The sequence below is a fragment of the Rhinatrema bivittatum genome, chromosome 1 (assembly GCF_901001135.1).
Source record: "Rhinatrema bivittatum chromosome 1, aRhiBiv1.1, whole genome shotgun sequence".
NCBI lineage: Eukaryota > Metazoa > Chordata > Amphibia > Gymnophiona > Rhinatrematidae > Rhinatrema > Rhinatrema bivittatum.
Genome location: NC_042615.1, coordinates 469,892,916 through 469,912,409, shown reverse-complemented (window position 1 = coordinate 469,912,409; position 19,494 = coordinate 469,892,916). Strand labels below are relative to the sequence as shown.

Genomic DNA, 19,494 nt, shown 5'->3' with positions numbered 1-19,494 from the left:
GAGAGAGAGCAGAGGGTGTAAGAGAGAGCATGGGAGGTAAGATCCACGTTGATCGCTGCATCGGGGGTAGGCCTGCGCGATCGGCGCCAAGCCCCGTCGGGGGAAGGTCAGTGAATTAAACTCCCACCCGGACGGACTCAGCCCCGATCGCGCAACCGCACCGGCTCAGGCTGATCAGAGAAACCTAAAAGCAAAATAAAAAAAAGAGAAACCGCGCCGAGGCCCGCCCACCACCCAGCGGCCACCAATCAGAGCCAGCCCCGCTGGGATTTAAACAGCCCTCTGCTAGGCGTCGCGCGCCGAACGTCGCGCGACGAAGGAGCACGACAAAGGGGCATGCCCCTTTGTCTCGCCCCTTCGTCGAAGCCCCGAGTCTACATCCTGGTCTTTTGTCCGATACTATAATTACATACCATCTTTGTTCTGCCCACCGTCCAGCTCATACAACATAACATCAGCACCAACAAATCAAAGCACAAACATCACTTAAGAACAGCTTTAATCTTCATGCCCCAGCTACTTCCAAAAGATCTGACTAACTAAACCACATACAGACAGTGGCACCCGAGACTCCAAGCCTCAGATCTGCACAATCCAAACCAATTGCACAACGATAGCTCGTGGACTTTACCAGACTTGCCAGCAGACTCCTCAGAGGAACCTTAAACATCTCATTACTCGTCCACCCAATAGCACCAGGTCTGCTTCCGCTTAACATTCGCCCATCACTCTCCGGACTGCACTCGCCCATCACTCTCCGGACTGCACTCGCCCATCACTCTCTGGACTGCACTCGCCCATCACTCTCCGGACTGCACTCGCCCATCACTCTCCGGACTGCACTCGCCCAACATACATCCTTCATACATACAGCACTCTTCTAACATTATCCATCTAGCACTCTTCAAACCACATTCGTCCAGCACTCTTCAGACAGCATTCACCTAGCACTCCTTTCTGACCATAACGATTCCTACAGTCTTCCACTTCAGCCTCTTACATCCCAACATGCACCCCCTCTCAATTCCCATCATCCTCAATTCCAAATGGAGAACACCAAAGCCCCCTTCCCCCCCACATCACAATCGTCAACAGAGGCTCAGGCCCATTTTGCTGACACCAGCCACTCAATTCCTTGGACTAACTCTATTCTCACTCACATTGATTAATGCGCAATCAATCGCTAAGAAAAGTCATATATTCAACGACTACCTATTCGATACAAAACCTGACATTTGTGCTATCACAGAAACCTGGTTAAAACCTTCCGACACAGCGCTAATCAATCAACTACCCATACAGGATTACGATGTTCTCTCTATTCCCAGACCCAAAAAAAGAGGAGGTGGACTTCTTCTCGCAGCCAAAAAAACACTGGGTCTGACTTTGCAGACTTCCAATAACATATCAAAGATTGAATTTGCCCTATTCAACTCAAAACATCTGACGATCGGCCTAATCTATGCTCCCCCCGGAATACTGGAAGCTGACCCATCCCCCATCATAGAACTTACAGCAAAACACCTAAATTCCAGAAAACCTACCATCCTCATGGGAGATTTTAATCTGCACGTAGATATTCAACCTCATTCTACCAACTGTAAAACTCTTCTCTCCTCTCTCAACAATATGGGTTTCAGACAAATAGTGACTGAACCAACACACAAAGCAGGCCATACACTGGACCTTATCTTCATAAATGAAGGTATCACAACCCACACCACTCCAACTTGCACTCCAATACCTTGGTCAGACCATAGAATTATATCATCAGTTTTAAAAATTAAAGATCTTCCACCACAATCCATACTACCAATAACTATATCATTTAGGAAACAGTGCTCTGGAGACCAACTCAGTGAACACTTGGCCAAGGAACTTGAGCACCTTGACCTATCCGACATAAACTCAGCAACTTCATCATGGACCAACATCACTAAAAAGGTTGCAGATCAAATTTGCCCCATGACAATTAAATCTATAAATCCAAATAAAGACAACAGGAGACCCTGGTTCACACAGGAGCTAAAAAATCTTAAACACGAACTGAGATGCAAGGAACAAAATTGGCGAAAAAACCCATCTTCAACCACCCTCCTCACCTACAAATCATGCCTTAACTCTTACAGAAACAACATCAACACAACAAAGAGACTATTCTTCTCCAAAAAAATCCACCACCTCATTTTTGATTCAAGAGCTCTTTTCTCCTATGTATCAACCCTCACAAAACCCCCGGCACCCATCATTCCAGACGATCAAGCACTCAATAAAGCAAACGAACTGGCAGACTTCTTCGACAACAAAATCACCTCACTCCTAGCCCCCCTCAAGGGACCATCTACACATCCAAAACACGTAATCAACCTCACCCCTCAATCTTCGAGTTCACCCGCTCAACAAACACCACTCTCAACCACTCAACAACCTCCACTCCCAACAGATCAACAACCATCGCACCCAAATGTCAATCAACACAACACTTCACTAACAGTGCTCAACACTTTTGAGCTCACATCCACTCTAGAAATAGAGAACATTCTCAAGAAGATAAAACCATCCTCCCATCCATCAGACCATATTCCATCCAACAAACTTAGTCTTATCACCAACACCATAGCCAAACCTTTAGCAGACATTATTAACTGCTCTTTCAACCAAGGACATGTCCCGAACCAACTCAAGTTAGCCATGCTCAAGCCGCTCCTCAAAAAACCCAACTTACCCACCTCAGACCCAGCTAACTTTAGACCCATAGCAAACCTCCCTTTGATTGCCAAAGTTATGGAGAAAGTTGTTAACAAACAACTTACAGAATATCTTGACGAAAACAATATCCTCACCTCAAACCAATTTGGCTTTCGTAAGACTATGAATACCGAATCATTATTAACATCATTATCAGACACTATCATTTTCAACCTAGAAAAGGGCCAACCTTGCCTCCTCGCTCTCCTGGATCTCTCATCAGCGTTTGATACTGTTAACCACTCATGCCTCTTGCAACGCCTAATAGACATCGGTATTACAGGAGTAGCTTTTAACTGGTTCAAATCATTTTTGAAGAACAGATCATACAAGGTCAAGATAAATAACAAAGAGTCCCACACCATCGAATCCAAAAGGGGGGTACCACAAGGATCATCCCTCTCCCCGACCCTTTTCAATATTTATCTGCTCCCACTCTGTCAACTTCTTACTAACCTTAAGCTAAGACATTACCTATACGCGGATGATATTCAAATCCTCATCCCTATAGAAGATTCCCTACAAAAAGCCATATCATTCTGGAATAAATGTCTGTTAGCTATCAACAATCTACTCACCAGCATCAACTTGGTTCTAAACAAAAACAAAACTGAAATCCTCATCATTTCACCGGAAAACTATACCCTCTCCTCACTTTCTACCACTAACCAACATCCGGACACCGCAGGGCTCTCCACCTCGCAACAAGTTAGAGACCTGGGAGTCATCTTAGACAGCAAACTCTGCCTCAACAAATTCGTCAACAACACAACAAAAGAATGTTTCTTTAAACTTCAAACATTAAAGAAACTCAAACCTCTCCTCCTTTACAGAGACTTCCGCATGGTCTTACAAGCCATCATTCTCCCAAAGCTTGATTACTGTAACTCCCTCCTCCTAGGCCTTCCAGCATGTACCATCAAACCACTTCAGATGGTCCTGAATGCCTCTGCAAGAATTCTTTCAAATGCCAAAAAAAGAGATCATATCACCCCTATTCTCCACCATCTCCACTGGCTTCCGATTAAATACAGGATCCAGTTCAAATCTTTAATGATGATTCATAAGGCCTTACACAACATCGCACCTCTCAACCTAACATTTCAAATTCGATTACACACATCCTTGAAACCAACCAGAAGCGCCTATCAAAACAGACTAATCACACAACCGGCGAAATCCATTTTGAGGAAACGTGCATTATCCACAGCTGGCCCATCACTTTGGAACTCGCTCCCTCCAGACCTTCGTTTGGAAACATGCCACCCTACATTTAAAAAGAAACTTAAGACTTGGCTGTTCAAACAAGCTTTCCCCTAGAGCCAAGAACACGAAGAAAAGTATTTTCAAGCCCACAACGTTTTATTCAGATCTATTATTTTATTCAATCAGAAATTTACACATGCTGAATTCATACATACTACATACATATACTCATATTGACTTCACATTTTTCCATGTTATTCATTGATTTATTAACTGCTTGTTTATTAACGGTTAAATATCATACACTATTTGCTTCAATTAATTTATTCAATGTAAAAACTTTGCTTACTTAGATTTGTTCAATGTAAAAACTTCTTTTATTATGTTCTATGTTCTATGTAAACCGCTATATTTTTTAGCGATAGTTACTGTTCTTTGTAAACCGGGGTGATATGTATACTATACAGGAACCTCCGGTATATAAATCATTTAAATAAATAAAATAAGAGAGGGAGGGTGGGGGGATGCTTGAGTGCGGGTTTCATAGAGGGAGCCTATATGAGGGGAAGGTGAGAGAGAGCATGGGAGGTAAGAGATGGATGCTTGAGTGTGGGTTTCAGAGAGAGAGAGGGAGCCTATATGAGGAGATTGTGAAGGAGTGTGTATGTGTGTGAGAGATTGGGAGATCGTGTGTATGTGAGGGTGCTATTCTGTGTGAAGGGATTGTGTACGTGTGAGCCAGAGCCTGTGTGAAGGGCTGCGTGAGAGAGAGACATAGGTAGCCTGTGTGAGGATGTGTGTGTGAGAGAGAAAGGGAGATTGTGTGGGTGTGTATGCAAGAGAGGGCGCTCTATGAGGGGATGTCTGTGTAGGAGAGAGTGAGGGAGCCTGTATGAAGGGGTGTGTGTGTACTAGAGAGAGGGACAGTACTAAGAACGGGGTCAAACTCTGGGACTGACCTAGAGATGGAGAGGAGAGATACTGGCAGGTGGCGGAGTTGCGGCCTGAGAGGACAAAGTGACCAGGGGAGTAGGGAGAGCGAATTTCTAGGGAAATTCTGCTCAAAATATTTAAAATTCTGCATCTTTAAGGAACAACTTTTTTTCTGTATTAATTTAAAATATAATTACTTAGACTGTCATGTAAACTGTGTTATTTTGACCTATATGAAGTTCGCAGAATTTTCAGTATTCCTGCGCAGAATTCCCCAGGAGTAATAGATAACTATCCCTCAACCCTCACTCTCGCTTCTTCAGAAAGCAAATTAAACGCGATCAGCTTCGTTCTCATTTCTGGCGGTAAGGCCCGACACCTGCTCGACTCCCCTCAAGCGTGATTGGCTGACGGATGAACGGGACAAACATTCCCCCGCTCCACCAACCAAAACATTCTCCTAGTGCACGTGCTCAGGGGCGTGTGCGGTCTCTTTTTTTTTTTTTGCAGCAGCGGGATTGGGTGGATTAACTTTAGCGGTTAGAATCGGGAGCGCCTCCCTTTCCTCGCGCTGCCCGAGGCGACAGTAAGGGGTGGATCTTGCCGGCGCGAGCTGCGCCGCTGGAGGTTCTCTTGCTCTGTCCGTTTCCCCTCGCTCCGCGGGGGCGCGCGCGCACGCGCACATGCTGCGACCGGCTGGTTACTTCGGGGAGCTGCCCTGTCCCTTTGAGCAGGCCGCACCCGGGGCATGTCTGCGGCCCCACTGCCAGTACAAGCACGACCGCGGGAGCCGGAGGGAGACCCAGCCGCCGCCGGCTGCTGCTGCATCCACTGCCTGCTCGTCTTTCGCCGGTAGCACCTCTCAACAAGCTCTGGGTGAGGAGCGGAAAGAGCCCCTTTCTTAAAATGTCCCGGGGAAAGGGGCGGTGGTGGGCGAACGAGAGGTTTTGGTGTGTGTGTGAGACGTCGTTATGATGCTTCCTCATTGTGGGTTTTTATTTTAGATGGAAAGTAATGCTACTTTGTATAAAGGTCCCAGCGACAGCCTAGACTGGAAGTTGTAGCCCACGTTCAAGAACTGTTTTGAGAAACGCTTTAGGACATATCTCTTCCCACCTCCCCCCCCCCCCCCCCCGATATCTTAAAACCGGTAAAATGTATTGGTGTAGATGGTTTTTTAAAGTCATTCTTGGGCAAAGTGAATTTTTTAATCTAAAATATAGTGCAGATGTGCAATAATCTTGGTCTTGCGGAGAATTGGATGAGAATTGGGGCACCTAGGCAGACCTACATAGGATTTCCAGAGAGATGGTAAAAAGCTTTGTGTGTGTGATACTTGAAAATTTCTAGGTTAGTGAGTTATGTGGGATTACTAAAATTTAAACCAATCATTATGTAACCGTCTCTTTTTAGTCAGTAAGGAGGTCCAGACAACTGATCCGTAAAGATAGACTTTTATTGCCAGCAAGATGCAGCTAAGACAAAGGCTCAGTACAACTGCATGCCCCTCCCCTCCAGGAGCAGACTCTTATGCACTTTACAGTTCTTATCTTTTACACATGCGTTCTAAGCATTGCTGAGCAAGCATATTCCGGCTGAAGGGGCTACTGACCCCCTCCCTAGACACCCTGGAACTTTCGTGAAACTTCTCCCATGTTCTGCAGGAGAGGCTGCTGGGACTTGCAGTTCTGGAAAGGAATTCCCGAGTCTGCAGTAATACAGCCCATCACATAATACATCCATTGTTCTAATCTAGGTTACAGCAGTGAAAGCTTATCAGAGAATAAGAACAGCGAAGCCAAAAAATGAAAATGTGCAATGTGCTGACAGAGAGTTTCTCAATGTCCTAATTACAGCTGTATTGCAGACTGTAAGTAAACCCGTCATGAAGCAGGGAATTCTGGTACATGAAGTCCTTTGTCAGGTTGAAGCGTTCAGACCCCTTCATTCCCCCCTTTGATACTTATCATTATTTATGAAAAGTATCACACCATCACAACGCAACTGTGGAGCTGAAAGAAACAGAAACAAGAAAAATTAGCAATTTGAGTTCTCAGGGGGCCCTAATTTCCCAAACAGTCCGATGGTTTCTTCACGGGTTTGAGACGGATGGGCCCTAATGGCTCCACCCCCCTTTGTAGCCCGAACTTGTCATGTATGGGAAGATGGCCCAGGATAAAACATGAGGATGGTTAAACAGGTTCTATAGGCTCAGAGGAATACATGTACAGTGACAGAAGCTGCGTGGCGGTTTTGCATTCAGCAATGTCCTTCATCACCTGACGAAGGCGGTTTGAGCAAGAAAGGAATAATTCAGGGTCCTAAAAAACAAAACAGAATTAAACTGGCTGGGATAACAAACAAGCTCTTAAATCCACCGATCATGGAAAACCAACCACGGAATCCATTAGTCCAGTCCCAAGCACTATTCCATTGCTGGACAGGGACGTGTGCCATCTTGACCATGCGATCAGTGATGTCTTGGATAACCTTGTTTTGGTCATCTACCTGTAAACAACAATTGGAGAGGTTAAATGTTCCACAAACCCTCCTTCCTGGGCCAGAGGATAATCTAAAACCAATCTATTCTGGTACACTGCAGTCATAATTTTGGTATTTTGTTTTGCCCAGAGTTTAAGAGCGAAAGCAGTCGTTGGTGATGAGCTCCAGGACTGCCTGAAGCCTGATGATTCGATGCAATTAATACTGCTTGGAAGGGTTCCCGAGTTGCCCCTTTTTGCTGCTTCATCTGCTCTCTGATTTCCTTGACAATAGGGTTTGATTTCCTGGTGTGTGCTTTGCAATGCATTACAGCCACCTTGCGAGGTAGCCAAACTGCGTCTAGTAATTCACGTACTTCTGATGCATTGTTCAATTGTTTTCCCTCTATAATGCTCCATGCACTTGAATTGTAAGAAAGGCATATTTAGAGTCTGTATAGATATTTACAGTTTTCCTTCTGCCAACTGCAGTGCTCGAGTAAGGGCAATTAGTTCAGCTTTTTGTGCAGACGTTCCTGGGGGAAGAGGTTGAGCCTCAACGATTTCATCTTCGGATACAACAGCATATCCAGCAGAACGTATCTCATGAATGATTTGGCTGCTCCCATCAGTTAATAAAGTCCAAGCTCCTTGCCAGGGTTGATCCCTCAGGTCTGGTCTACTGGAATGTATTGTAGTCATGACTTCTTCACAATCATGGGCAACTGGTTCAGGTGCCGGCATAAGAGTGGCCGGGTTCAAGTTTTTGCTGTCTTGTATTTGAATTTCAGGAGTTTCACATAACAGAGCTTGATACTTTACAAGACGTGAATTAGTCATCCATTTTGGTCCATGGGTCTCTAGCAGTCCTTGAATGGTGTGGGGAGTTGTTACGTTCAGAGTTTGACCAAAAGTTAATTTGACTGCTTCTGGAATTAGTAAGCATGCAGCCGCAATGCTTTGAAGGCAACCAGGCCATCCTTTTGCAACATTGTCCATTCCTTTTGAGAGATATGCAACAGGTCGCTCCCATGAGCCTAAGGTTTGAGTCAATACCCCTATGGCCATGCCTTTTTTCTCGTCGACGAATAGATGGAATGGTTTCATCACATCTGGCAATCCTAAGGCAGGTGGTTCAATTAAGGCTTCTTTTAATTGACGTAAGCTTGCCAGTTCGTTTCCTTCCCATTGGAAGGGTTGAGATTCTGCCTCTTTACCCCGCAGCTTGTCGTACAGGGGTTGGGCAATAACTGCATAGTTAGCAATCCACAGCCTACAGTATCCTGCAGCTCCAAGGAACACCCGGAGCTCTTTCTTGCAAGTGGGTACAGGTTGATCTCTTATAGAACTGGTGCGAGAAATCCCCAGACATCGGGTTCCTCCACGTATTTGGAAGCCTAAATACTCTACTTCCAATTCACAGATTTGCGCTTTCTTTTTACTTGCACGATACCCTTTTGAGTACAACGTCTTTAGCAGCTGAAGAGTGGATACCGCACATTCGAGGTACGTCTCTCGAAACAACAGAAGGTCATCCACGTATTGTATGACTGGCCCATACTTTACTTGATACATCTTTAAGTCTTTTGCCAGTTGCTCACCGAACAGCGTAGGTGAGTGCTTAAACCCTTGAGGCAACCGAGTCCATGTGTACTGCTGCTTTACTCCAGTATCTGCATCTTCCCATGTGAAAGCAAAAATCTTCTGACATTCCTCCGCCACCGGGACGGAGAAGAAGGCATCTTTGAGATCAATGACACTGTACCACTTTGATGCAGGAGAGACTTGAGCCAAGATTGAATACGGATTTGGGACGAGGGCTACTAGATCTGCTACTTGACTATTCACTTTTCTTAAGTCTTGTACTGGTCGATAGTCATTAGATCCAGGCTTCTTTACTGGCAACAAAGGGGTGTTCCAAGCAGATCGGATTCGCCGAAGAATGCCCAAATCATACAGTCTTTGCAGGTGTATCTGGATTCCTTGTCTGGCCATATATGGAATGGGGTATTGAGGTTGATTAATCACCTGTGCATTCTGTTTCATCTCTATCCATATGGGGGTAGCGTCGATAGCTATTCCTCCCGGGTTCTGTTCGAACCATACTTGGGGTACACTATCCATCAGTTGTCTTCGTTTTTGTTGAGGGGGGTGTTGTTTTCATATCGATGTTCGATGGTTCGTTCGACTATGGGAAGATGTAGTCTCCATTCTTCTTGGAGGGGACAGATGAGTATCACTGGATGGTCCCCGAAGGAGGCTTTAACTTCCCCTGTTGGTTGAAATCTCAATGTGGTCTGAGGCTTACACAGCAGGTTCCATCCGATAAGGGATACCATGGTCCCGCCTACTTGTATAGTTCATTCTTTCTGCAGAGGGGCAGTGAGTACCTGACCTGAGGCACCCACTATAGAAACAGTCTCTTTCGTCGGGGGGGCCGATTGGTGCAGTCATGACAGATCGTTGGCCTCTGAGTCCAACAGGCCCCTGATTTTTGTTGTGTTACCTCGTGGATCTCCACCAGAGGGTCAGTGGGGATTCTTCCCTCCCGGTCTCTTCAGGCTGTATGCTCCTTGTCGCCTCCCCCGCCATCTGCCAGTGGGGGTTGTCCGATCTCCTTCCTCCTCGGCCCTTTTGTGTCGGTGCAGGTCCATTTTTGTCGTTAGTATTCACTGCAGGGCTCCCGTATTTCTTTTGCCATTCTTCACAGTCTCTCTTCCAATGGCCTTCATTTTTGCAGTACGCACACTGATTCTTTCCCAAAGGGGGGGTCTTGTTCCCCCTCCTCTTCGCGGTCTGCCATTGTCTTGGCTCCTTCCCGTCCGCGTGTCCTCGAGAGCGGCGGCTAACAGTCACTTTCTCCTTCATGTCTCTACTTGCTTCTCTCTTTTCTCTTCCACTTCTCTATTTCCACATACCTGGTCTGCTATAGCTTTTAACTGGCTGAGGCTCATGCCCTCAAAGCCTTCGGCCTTCTGCAGCTTCTTTCGGATGTCGGGTCTCTATTATTAAGTTCCTGGTTGCAGGGACGGGCCCTTTTCTTCTCTTCCTGATCCCTGTTCCCATACATCTCAAAATACGATGAAAAGATCACAGTCCATCTGGAAATTGAATAGGTGACTTGCGCCTGGAGGCAAATCAGTTCTGACGAGGCTGAGAAGCTGCAAAACATTGCTTCCTTCATACTTGTAAGTTTGGCATTGGGTTAATTCAATAAAGTCAACCTGGATCTGCAGGCAAGGATCCAGGGGGGGCGCTTTAGGTGTGCAGGAGTGATGATCAAACCCTTGGAAGCCTTGTATCAATTACATTGCAAACACTAAGAACATATGGTAATAGCCAGAGCCCAGCCCCCACCAGTGGTCAAAGAACATAATTGCAATATATATATATATATATATATGTGTGTGTGGGGGGGCTACTACTTTATCATTTGGGCCGACTCATATTTGCTCTTGTTCCTAATCTTGCATAGTGGCCCTTTCTCTTGCCCACAACTTCCAATAATCCTTATCTTGCGCCTGCCACTGAATCAAAATTTTTAATATTAAGTCTTTGTTTTCTCCGTTTTTTTTTTTTTTTTTTTACAAACGGCATCCTGTAATTCCCACAGTCAGCGCTGCACATGCTTGGCTGTCTTATCTTGCCAGTTCCTTAAAACAGGGAGTAGCTCTGCATATTTAACTACTGCTAGCCAAAGAAGCAACAAGAAAAACTTTAACAAAGAACCCATTCTTAATCATTTCTCTAAATTTCCCAGAGACAGCTTCAAAATAAACTGCGTCAGCAAAAGGGAGTTCATACTTTATCATGCGTTCCAATGTAACTTTTAAATAACAGATAATATATAGGAGACAAGCATTGAAACGCACAGCCATATTGAATGCACTACGCACTGGCTCAACGTCTTTTTTTTTTTTTTTTTCCTCTGGCTCGATTCCCTCCTCTCTCCTGTAATTATCTCTGCCGTTAACCCTTAACTGCCATCAAGTTCTAAACTTCAACACCAGTAAATGCATTCTCCAGCAATCAAATCAGTATTTTAACTTAACACTGTACATTAATTTGTTGTATAGTAGTCTTGTGCAGCATCTGTAAACCAAAATCTCTTCTTATTAGGGTTTAAAACAATTAAAAACAAAGAATCCCTGGTACATGTGCTTGCAATTCACAGATAGCAGTTACATACATTACAATCCTTAATTAATAATGGGGACTTCCAGTTCCCCATTTTGTGCGCCTGAGCCACCATTACGAGGACGGCTCCCTCCACTAACTTCTTTGCCCACGACGGAGGATTCTCAATAACTGCAATCCAAGCAGTTATGTACGGTATATCCTCAGGGCAACCCGGATTCCCTTCTTCACTAACTATTTTCTGGACCCTCGTGGCCGTTTGGAAATCGAAAGTTCCTACCGGAGGCCAATTTACACACAAACTGGGCCACCTATGGGTGCATCGTTGAATCATTCCGGGTTTAGTACATTTATGTCTATCGAACACTTCCCTATAGTGTTCCGTCATGACTTTTAATGGAGTCGAACCGCCCCCTCCCATCAGGATAGAATTCACAGACAGAGGAGGGAAGGGAAGACGGATAGGTAAGGGGTCCGTACCCGTCAGACACAAAAGGGTCACAATCGCCCCGACTAGGACGCGGTCAGCCCGGCCTAGAACTGCGAGGCCATTCACTCTCTTTCACACAACAAGAAACCTATTCCCACTATCGTACGCGTTACTTCTTTTTCCTCTTTTTATGCGCGTGGCTTTCGGAATGCAATTCCTACCAAACCACCGCTTGGGGTGTGATCAAAGCCCCCTCGGTCCCCTCACGGATGGACCGGTTATTTGCTACTCTTTTAGCTATTCTTCACTTTTCCCATCATTCCCATAATACTCGCCTGCAGGGTTCTTCCGAACGTCATGAAAGCCTTCTTCCCGGATCACCAGCCCAAAGGTCTCAGAGGATCTCCGTGGAATGACCCCCTCAGATACCTGATCACTGAACTCAGCGGTGGCCACTCACCAGGCAAGTCTGGGGGATCACTCCGCCACAAAATCCCCTGGACCAACTGGGGGGCTAAAATAGCGTCCCCGGTACCTCCTGGCTGAGGCTCGCCAAATGTAACCGTCTCTTTTTAGTCAGTAAGGAGGTCCAGACAACTGATCCGTAAAGATAGACTTTTATTGCCAGCAAGATGCAGCTAAGACAAAGGCTCAGTACAACTGCATGCCCCTCCCCTCCAGGAGCAGACTCTTATGCACTTTACAGTTCTTATCTTTTACACATGCGTTCTAAGCATTGCTGAGCGAGCATATTCCGGCTGAAGGGGCTACTGACCCCCTCCCTAGACACCCTGGAACTTTCGTGAAACTTCTCCCATGTTCTGCAGGAGAGGCTGCTGGGACTTGCAGTTCTGGAAAGGAATTCGCGAGTCTGCAGTAATACAGCCCATCACATAATACATCCATTGTTCTAATCTAGGTTACAGCAGTGAAAGCTTATCAGAGAATAAGAACAGCGAAGCCAAAAAATGAAAATGTGCAATGTGCTGACAGAGAGTTTCTCAATGTCCTAATTACAGCTGTATTGCAGACTGTAAGTAAACCCGTCATGAAGCAGGGAATTCTGGTACATGAAGTCCTTTGTCAGGTTGAAGCGTTCAGACCCCTTCAATTATTTAACTTTTTATTTCCCTTCTAAAAATACAAAAGACTGCAAGAACCTGTAAACCACCTGAACATCTGTTGGTAAAAAAAAAATGATTGTCCTGACTGATTTTTGTGATTTTAAGAAAATTGTGAACAACCAAAAGAAACAAAAAACCCAGGACCCAGTGCAGTTTGGGCCAAAGTGCATGAACTTAAAATGTCTATATTGACTACCTACAAAAGAAAAGGTAATACAAGAACTAGTTATGCACTGAGGAAGACATCTCATCTGAGTTAGATGGATTTTCTGTAGGTTGTCTGCCATTCTCCTGCTGGTTCACGCACACAGCATACATTTTTAATTTCTGATGTCTAGGGGGATGAGCATCTGTGATCCAGTGATCACCAGATGGGGCTTGGTATTAAGAGTGTAGGTGCTATTTAAAGGGAAAGAGGGTCTTATCTTTAGAAAAACAATGTTAAAATGGGGAGTACCTCAAGGAGCCATTAGGTAGATAGGGAAATCTAAGGGACCTAAAAGATCAGTGGATAAAACTAAAAGGAGATATTATAAGGGCTTAGATTTTGTTAGTGAAAAGTAAGAAAAACAGGCCACTATGGTTTTCTAAAGAAGTAGTTGAAAAGGGAAGGAAAAAAGTTAGGGAGTAATTTTCAAAATGATTTACTAGTATAAATATAACCATTTGTAGCAATTTTCAAAAGTCATTTACTTGCGTAAAATGCACTTACATGGTAAATCCAATGGACAATTCAATGTCATATATTGTAGCAATTTTCAAAAGCCCACTTACTCAGGTAAAGTGCATTTACATGTGTAAACCCCAATTCTAAGCATGTGAATGCTTTTAAAAAGTGGTCCTTTAGTGTTCATAAAGTATAAGTGGCAATATCTAGAAAAAGCTAAGAGAAACTGGGAAAACAAAAATACAAAGATTCAAATGGAAGAAGAAAAGCAAATATAGTAAATGGGGACTAGGCTTGTTTTTAGATATTAGTGATAGGAGGAAGTGCAAAAGTGGCATGAGACTTTTGTGAAGGGAAGTAATGTGTAGAGGCTGATAACACAAAAATATTGGTTAATTTTTTTTTCTTAACTGTGGAAGGGCCTGGAGCAGGCATGAATACAAATAGAATTGAAAGTAAGGTAAACCTCAATTGATTTTCAGGAAAGTGTATTTGTGAGGAACTATCTAATCCAGCAGTAGGGAACTTCAGTCCTGCATTGCCATAAACAGGTCTAGTTTTCAGGATATCCACACTGAATATACATGATATTTTCATACAATAGAGGCAGTGCTTGCAAATCTACCTCTTACATATTTATCTACCTTATAAATGGGCTCTGACCAGCCCGCAAATGCGCAGTAGAGAGCAGCTCTACCGCGCATGCGCGGGCAAGCACGTAGGTCAGAGCTGAGCGTGCCCGAAAAAAAAAAATGGCGCAGGAGCGGCGGCGGCGAGAAGCAGGAGTGGGAGGAGCATTAGCGGCGGCGACGAGCAGGAGTGGCGGCGACGAGCGTGCGGGAGGGACACCCCCTCCCCCCGGAGATCTTCCGTCTGCGGATGAGCTGAAAGGGGAGGGCATTGGGGGAGGGAGAATAGAGGGTGAGAGGGAGGGAGGGAGAATAGAGGGTGAGAGGGAGGGAGAATAGAGGGTGAGAGGGAGGGAGATAGAGGGGAGGGAGAATAGAGGGGGGGGAGGGAGTGGGAAGGAAATGGACGAAAATTTAGTTTTTAAATGTAGCCCGTTGTTACGGGCTTAACGGCTAGTTATGGATATTCTGAAAGACCTTTTTATGGCTTGAGACAACATAGATAAAGCAGTGTCCCTGGGAGGGATACATCTGATATTAAGAGAACTTGAATAAGTTCTGGCAGCTTTGGGAGTTGAGAGTGAATGTGGGTCCTATTCACAAAAGTAGAAGTAATGAGGAAGCAAGATTTCAGTAAGGTCTTTGACATGGGTCTCTGTGTGACATAAATAGAATGCCCTTGGTATGGGCCCTAAAGTGACTGATTCAGTTAGAAACTGAGTGGGAGATGACAAAAGATAGTGGTAAATGTTCACTCTGAGGAGAGTGGCACTTCTAGCATGTGCTGTAGGGATCAGTCCTTGGACTGATTTTTTTCAACATGCTTGTAAGCAATGTTGTGGAAGAATTGTTGGGAAAGATTTGTCTTTACAGTTAGCAAAATGTGTAATGGGGTAGATTGCCAGGAAGGTGTGAAAACATGAAGGGTCTAGCAAAACTCAAACAATGGTCTAGGGTCTGACAGCTAAGAATGACAAAAAAAATTGCAGTCAGAGGGGTTGAAATTCTAAGCACAAAAGAATGGAATCTGGAGGTGATTGCATTTGACCTTAAGGTGGCCAAATAGATGGATAAAATGAAGGCAAAAGCCAAGAAGATGTTCAACTGCATAGGGAGGGAGAGGAATGGTCAACAGAAGAAAGGAGATATTGCCCCTGTAAATCTCTTCTGAGACCTCATTTGGAATACTGTGTAAGTTCTGGTGACTACACCTTCAAAAGAATATAAACCAGTTGTAGTTGGTCTAGAAGGTGGCTACTAAAATGGACAGTGTTCTTTGTTATAAAGCATATGGCAATAATTTAAAGATCTAGATAACGTAAGTGTCATGCTGGGTTAGACCAAAGTCTGTCAAGCCCAGCATTCTGCCTCACAGTAGCCAGTATGTCATGTACCAGTCAGATCCCCAATAGTTGATTTATTTCTTATATTTCACTCCCAGAAATAAGAGCTTGTATACCATAAAGGAAAGGTGCGATAGGAGAGATATGATAAGAGACTTTAAATACTTCCAAAGTTTTTCCATGCAGAGGGATGGGCCTCTTTTAGTGGAAAGGAGGCTCTAGAACAAAGGGTCTTGGGGTGAGGGTGAAAGGGAGTAAATTCAGGAGTAATCCAAAGAGATATTTATTTATTTTTATTTTTTTACAGAGAAGGGTGGTGGATGCATGGAACAAGCTTCCCTAAGGAGGTGCTGGAGACAAGGACCACATCTGAATTCAAGAAAGCATGGGATAAACAGCAGATCTGAGGAAGTAGCAGGATTGTGAAAATGATTAGTTAGCATGGATGGGCAGACTAGACGGGCAGTATAGTCTTTCTGCTACTGTTTAAAAGCTTCTAGACTTTTGAGAAACACAGAACATAATGGCAGCTAAAGACATACAGCCCATCTAGTCTGCTCATCTACATCTCCTGCTTGGCTTTATAGTCCCTTCCTCTCCTTCAGCAGTTATCACAGGTTTTCTTGAGTTCTTAATTACTTCTACAAGGAGGCCATGTTGTTCATCCACCACCTGTAAAGAAATATTTCCTTAAATTACTCCTGAGTCTCGCCCACTTCCTGTGTTTTTACTGGGAGACTCACATCTCACCTTTCCTCCTAGGTAAACATGTTTAGATTTTAGTCTGTCCCCATGTGCTTTATGATGATCATGGACCATTTTAATAGTTGCTGTCTAAACTGACTATTTGATTTCTAGCCTTTTGAATATATGGTCTCTAGAATTGTACACAATACTTCAAATGAGGTCTCACCAGAAATTTGTACGAAGGCAATATTAGTTCCTCTTCTCTCAGGCAGGCCAATCCATATCATCGAGTTATGCACTCCTCCCAGCAGATGGAGACAGATTAAAACGTACTTGCTGATGTTGCTGACATATAGCTCTGCCCCGACATCAGCTTCCGGTATTTTGTCTCACTAGATAGTGGACCTGCATCTCCGTTCTGGTTAAAAGAAAAAAGAGAGAGAAAGCCACTTGGTATCTCACAAGATGGTCTCCTTGCTTCGGGAACTAGGCTGGTGAACTTGGCCAAGAACAGTTTGCAGCTGTCTCAGATACTAGAGAATTTCGGGGTGTGATTGATATGGAGCAGGGCAGAATGTTTCTGATGGAGAGTCGCATTCAGAAGTTACTCAAGTTCAGGTCTTGAGACGGACTATTCACCCGATAGTGTCATACTTGCAGGTCCTGGGATCGATGGCAGTCACATTGGACATAGTTTCCTGGGTGAGGGCACACATGTTGCCCCTTCAATGCTCCTTTCTCTCCTGGTGGAATCTGCAGTTGTAGGAGTGCAGAGAGACTCCCCTTGCTACTGAAGTTGGAACGTCCAGTTGCAGTGGTGGTTACAAACAGATTATCTCAGGATGGGGGTTCCCTTGGAGACACTGGACTCATTAGTGTGCACAATAGATGCGAGCCTCCTAGGTTGGGGGGGCTCACTGTAAGGAGTTGCTGGTGCAAGATCGATGGAATGCAGAGGAGAGGCAGTGGACCTTCAATCATTTGGAAGCGCATGCAGTCTGACTGGCATGCTTGCGGTTTGCCGAGTGGCTGGAAGCTCAAGCCATAAGGATAATGTTGGACTATATCACAACAGTAGCCTTCATCAATCAAAGTGGAACCAGAAGTCAACAGGTGTCTGTGGAGGTAGTTGTACTAATGTTGTGGGCAGAATAGCACCATCAGTGACCTGTTCAATAGATCCCTAGAAACGGGAGTGGTGCCGAGTGATTGGAGAAGAGCGGTGGTGGTCCCGCTTCACAAGAGTGGGAACAGGGAGGAGGCAGGCAACTACAGACCGGTTAGCCTCACTTCGGTGGTGGGAAAAGTAATGGAGTCACTGCTGAAAGAGAGAATAGTGAACTATCTACAGTCTGGAGAATTGATGGACCAGAGGCAGCATGGATTCACCAGGGGAAGATCCTGTCAGACTAATCTGATTGACTTTTTTGACTGGGTAACCAAGGAATTGGATCAAGGAAGAGCGCTCGATATCATATACTTGGATTTCAGCAAAGCTTTTGATACGGTTCCGCACAGGAGACTGGTGAATAAAACGAGAAGCTTGGGAGTGAGTGCCGAGGTGGTGACCTGGATTGCAAATTGGTTGACTGACAGAAGACAATGTGTGATGGTAAATGGAACCTTCTCTGAAGAGAGAGCGGTTTTAAGTGGTGTACCACAAGGATCGGTGTTGGGACCGGTCCTGTTCACTATCTTTGTGAGCGACATTGCGGACGGGATAGAAGGTAAGGTTTGTCTTTTTGCGGACGACACTAAGATCTGCAACAGAGTGGACATGCCGGAAGGAGTGGAGAGAATGAGACTGGATCTAAGGAAACTGGAAGAGTGGTCGAAGATATGGCAGCTGAGATTCAATGCCAAGAAGTGCAGTGTCATGCATATGGGGAGTGGAAATCCGAATGAACTGTATTCGATGGGGGGGGAAAGGCTGATGTGCACGGAGCAGGAGAGGGACCTTGGGGTGATAGGGTCTAATGATGTGAAGACAGCGAAACAATGCGACAAGGCGATAGCAAAAGCCAGAAGAATGCTGGGCTGCATAGAGAGAGGAATATCGAGTAAGAAAAGGGAAGTGATTATTCCCTTGTACAGGTCCTTGGTGAGGCCTCACCTGGAGTACTGTGTTCAGTTCTGGAGACCGTATCTACAAAAAGACAAAGACAAGATGGAAGCGGTACAGAGAAGGGCGACCAGGGAGGTGGAGGATCTTCATCGGATGATGTACGAGGAGAGATTGAAGAATCTAAATATGTACACCCTGGAGGAAAGGAGGAGCAGAGGTGATATGATACAGACTTTCAGATACTTGAAAGGTTTTAATGATCCAAAAACAACGACAAACCTTTTCCGTAGGAAAAAAATCAGCAGAACCAGGGGTCATGATTTGAGGCTCCAGGGAGGAAGATTCAGAACCAATGTCAGGAAGTATTTCTTCACGGAGAGGGTGGTAGATGCCTGGAATGCCCTTCCGGAGGAAGTGGTGAAGACCAGAACTGTGAAAGACTTCAAAGGGGCGTGGGATAAACACACTGGATCCATAAAGTCAAGAGGCCGTCAATGAAGAGTGGGTGGGTCGCCAGAATGACGGCTACTACCTGGAGATAATACCCTTATTCAATAAACATACACATGCTTACTGTGACTCCAACAGCGCTCTAAGCTTCAACAGCAAGAGGAAATGGAAAAAAGGATTTGCACTCACAAAGAGGGGAGTAGCTGGCTTGTTACGGCGGTTACTACCCCAAACCAAATGTGCCTGATACTTCACTTCACTTTCAATGCATATACAGCAGAGCGCTCTGCTTCAACGGCAAGGGAGAAGAAAAAGGGTTCGCACTCACAAAGCGGGGAGTAGCTGGCTTGTTACGGCGGTTACTACCCCAAACCAAATGTGCCTGATACTTCACTTCACTTTCAATGCATATCCAGCATGGCTCTCTGCTTCAACGGCAGGGGAGAAAAAAACTGATACTTCACGCATATCCAGCATTGCTCCCTGCTTCAACGGCAGGGGAGAAGAAAAAACAACCAACAAGGGCTGTACAACATAGTCTAGGTAAAACAAATAAGCATGGGTGTAGCTTGCTTATCGCGGCGGTTACTACCTC

At 45.0% G+C, this 19,494-nt stretch overlaps 1 protein-coding gene across 3 annotated transcripts in view; it reads left to right on the top strand.

Annotated features, from left to right (window-relative positions):
• The first annotated feature begins 5,419 nt into the window (after nucleotides 1-5,419).
• LOC115093962 (RNA exonuclease 1 homolog) overlaps nucleotides 5,420-19,494 on the top strand; it is a 298,859-nt gene continuing 284,784 nt past the window's right edge. For all 3 annotated transcript variants that reach the window (XM_029606496.1, XM_029606504.1, XM_029606512.1), the window contains exon 1: nucleotides 5,420-5,763. In XM_029606496.1, coding sequence (XP_029462356.1) covers nucleotides 5,571-5,763 — 193 coding nt within the window. In that variant the 5' untranslated portion in view covers nucleotides 5,420-5,570. The remainder of the gene's footprint in view (nucleotides 5,764-19,494) is intronic.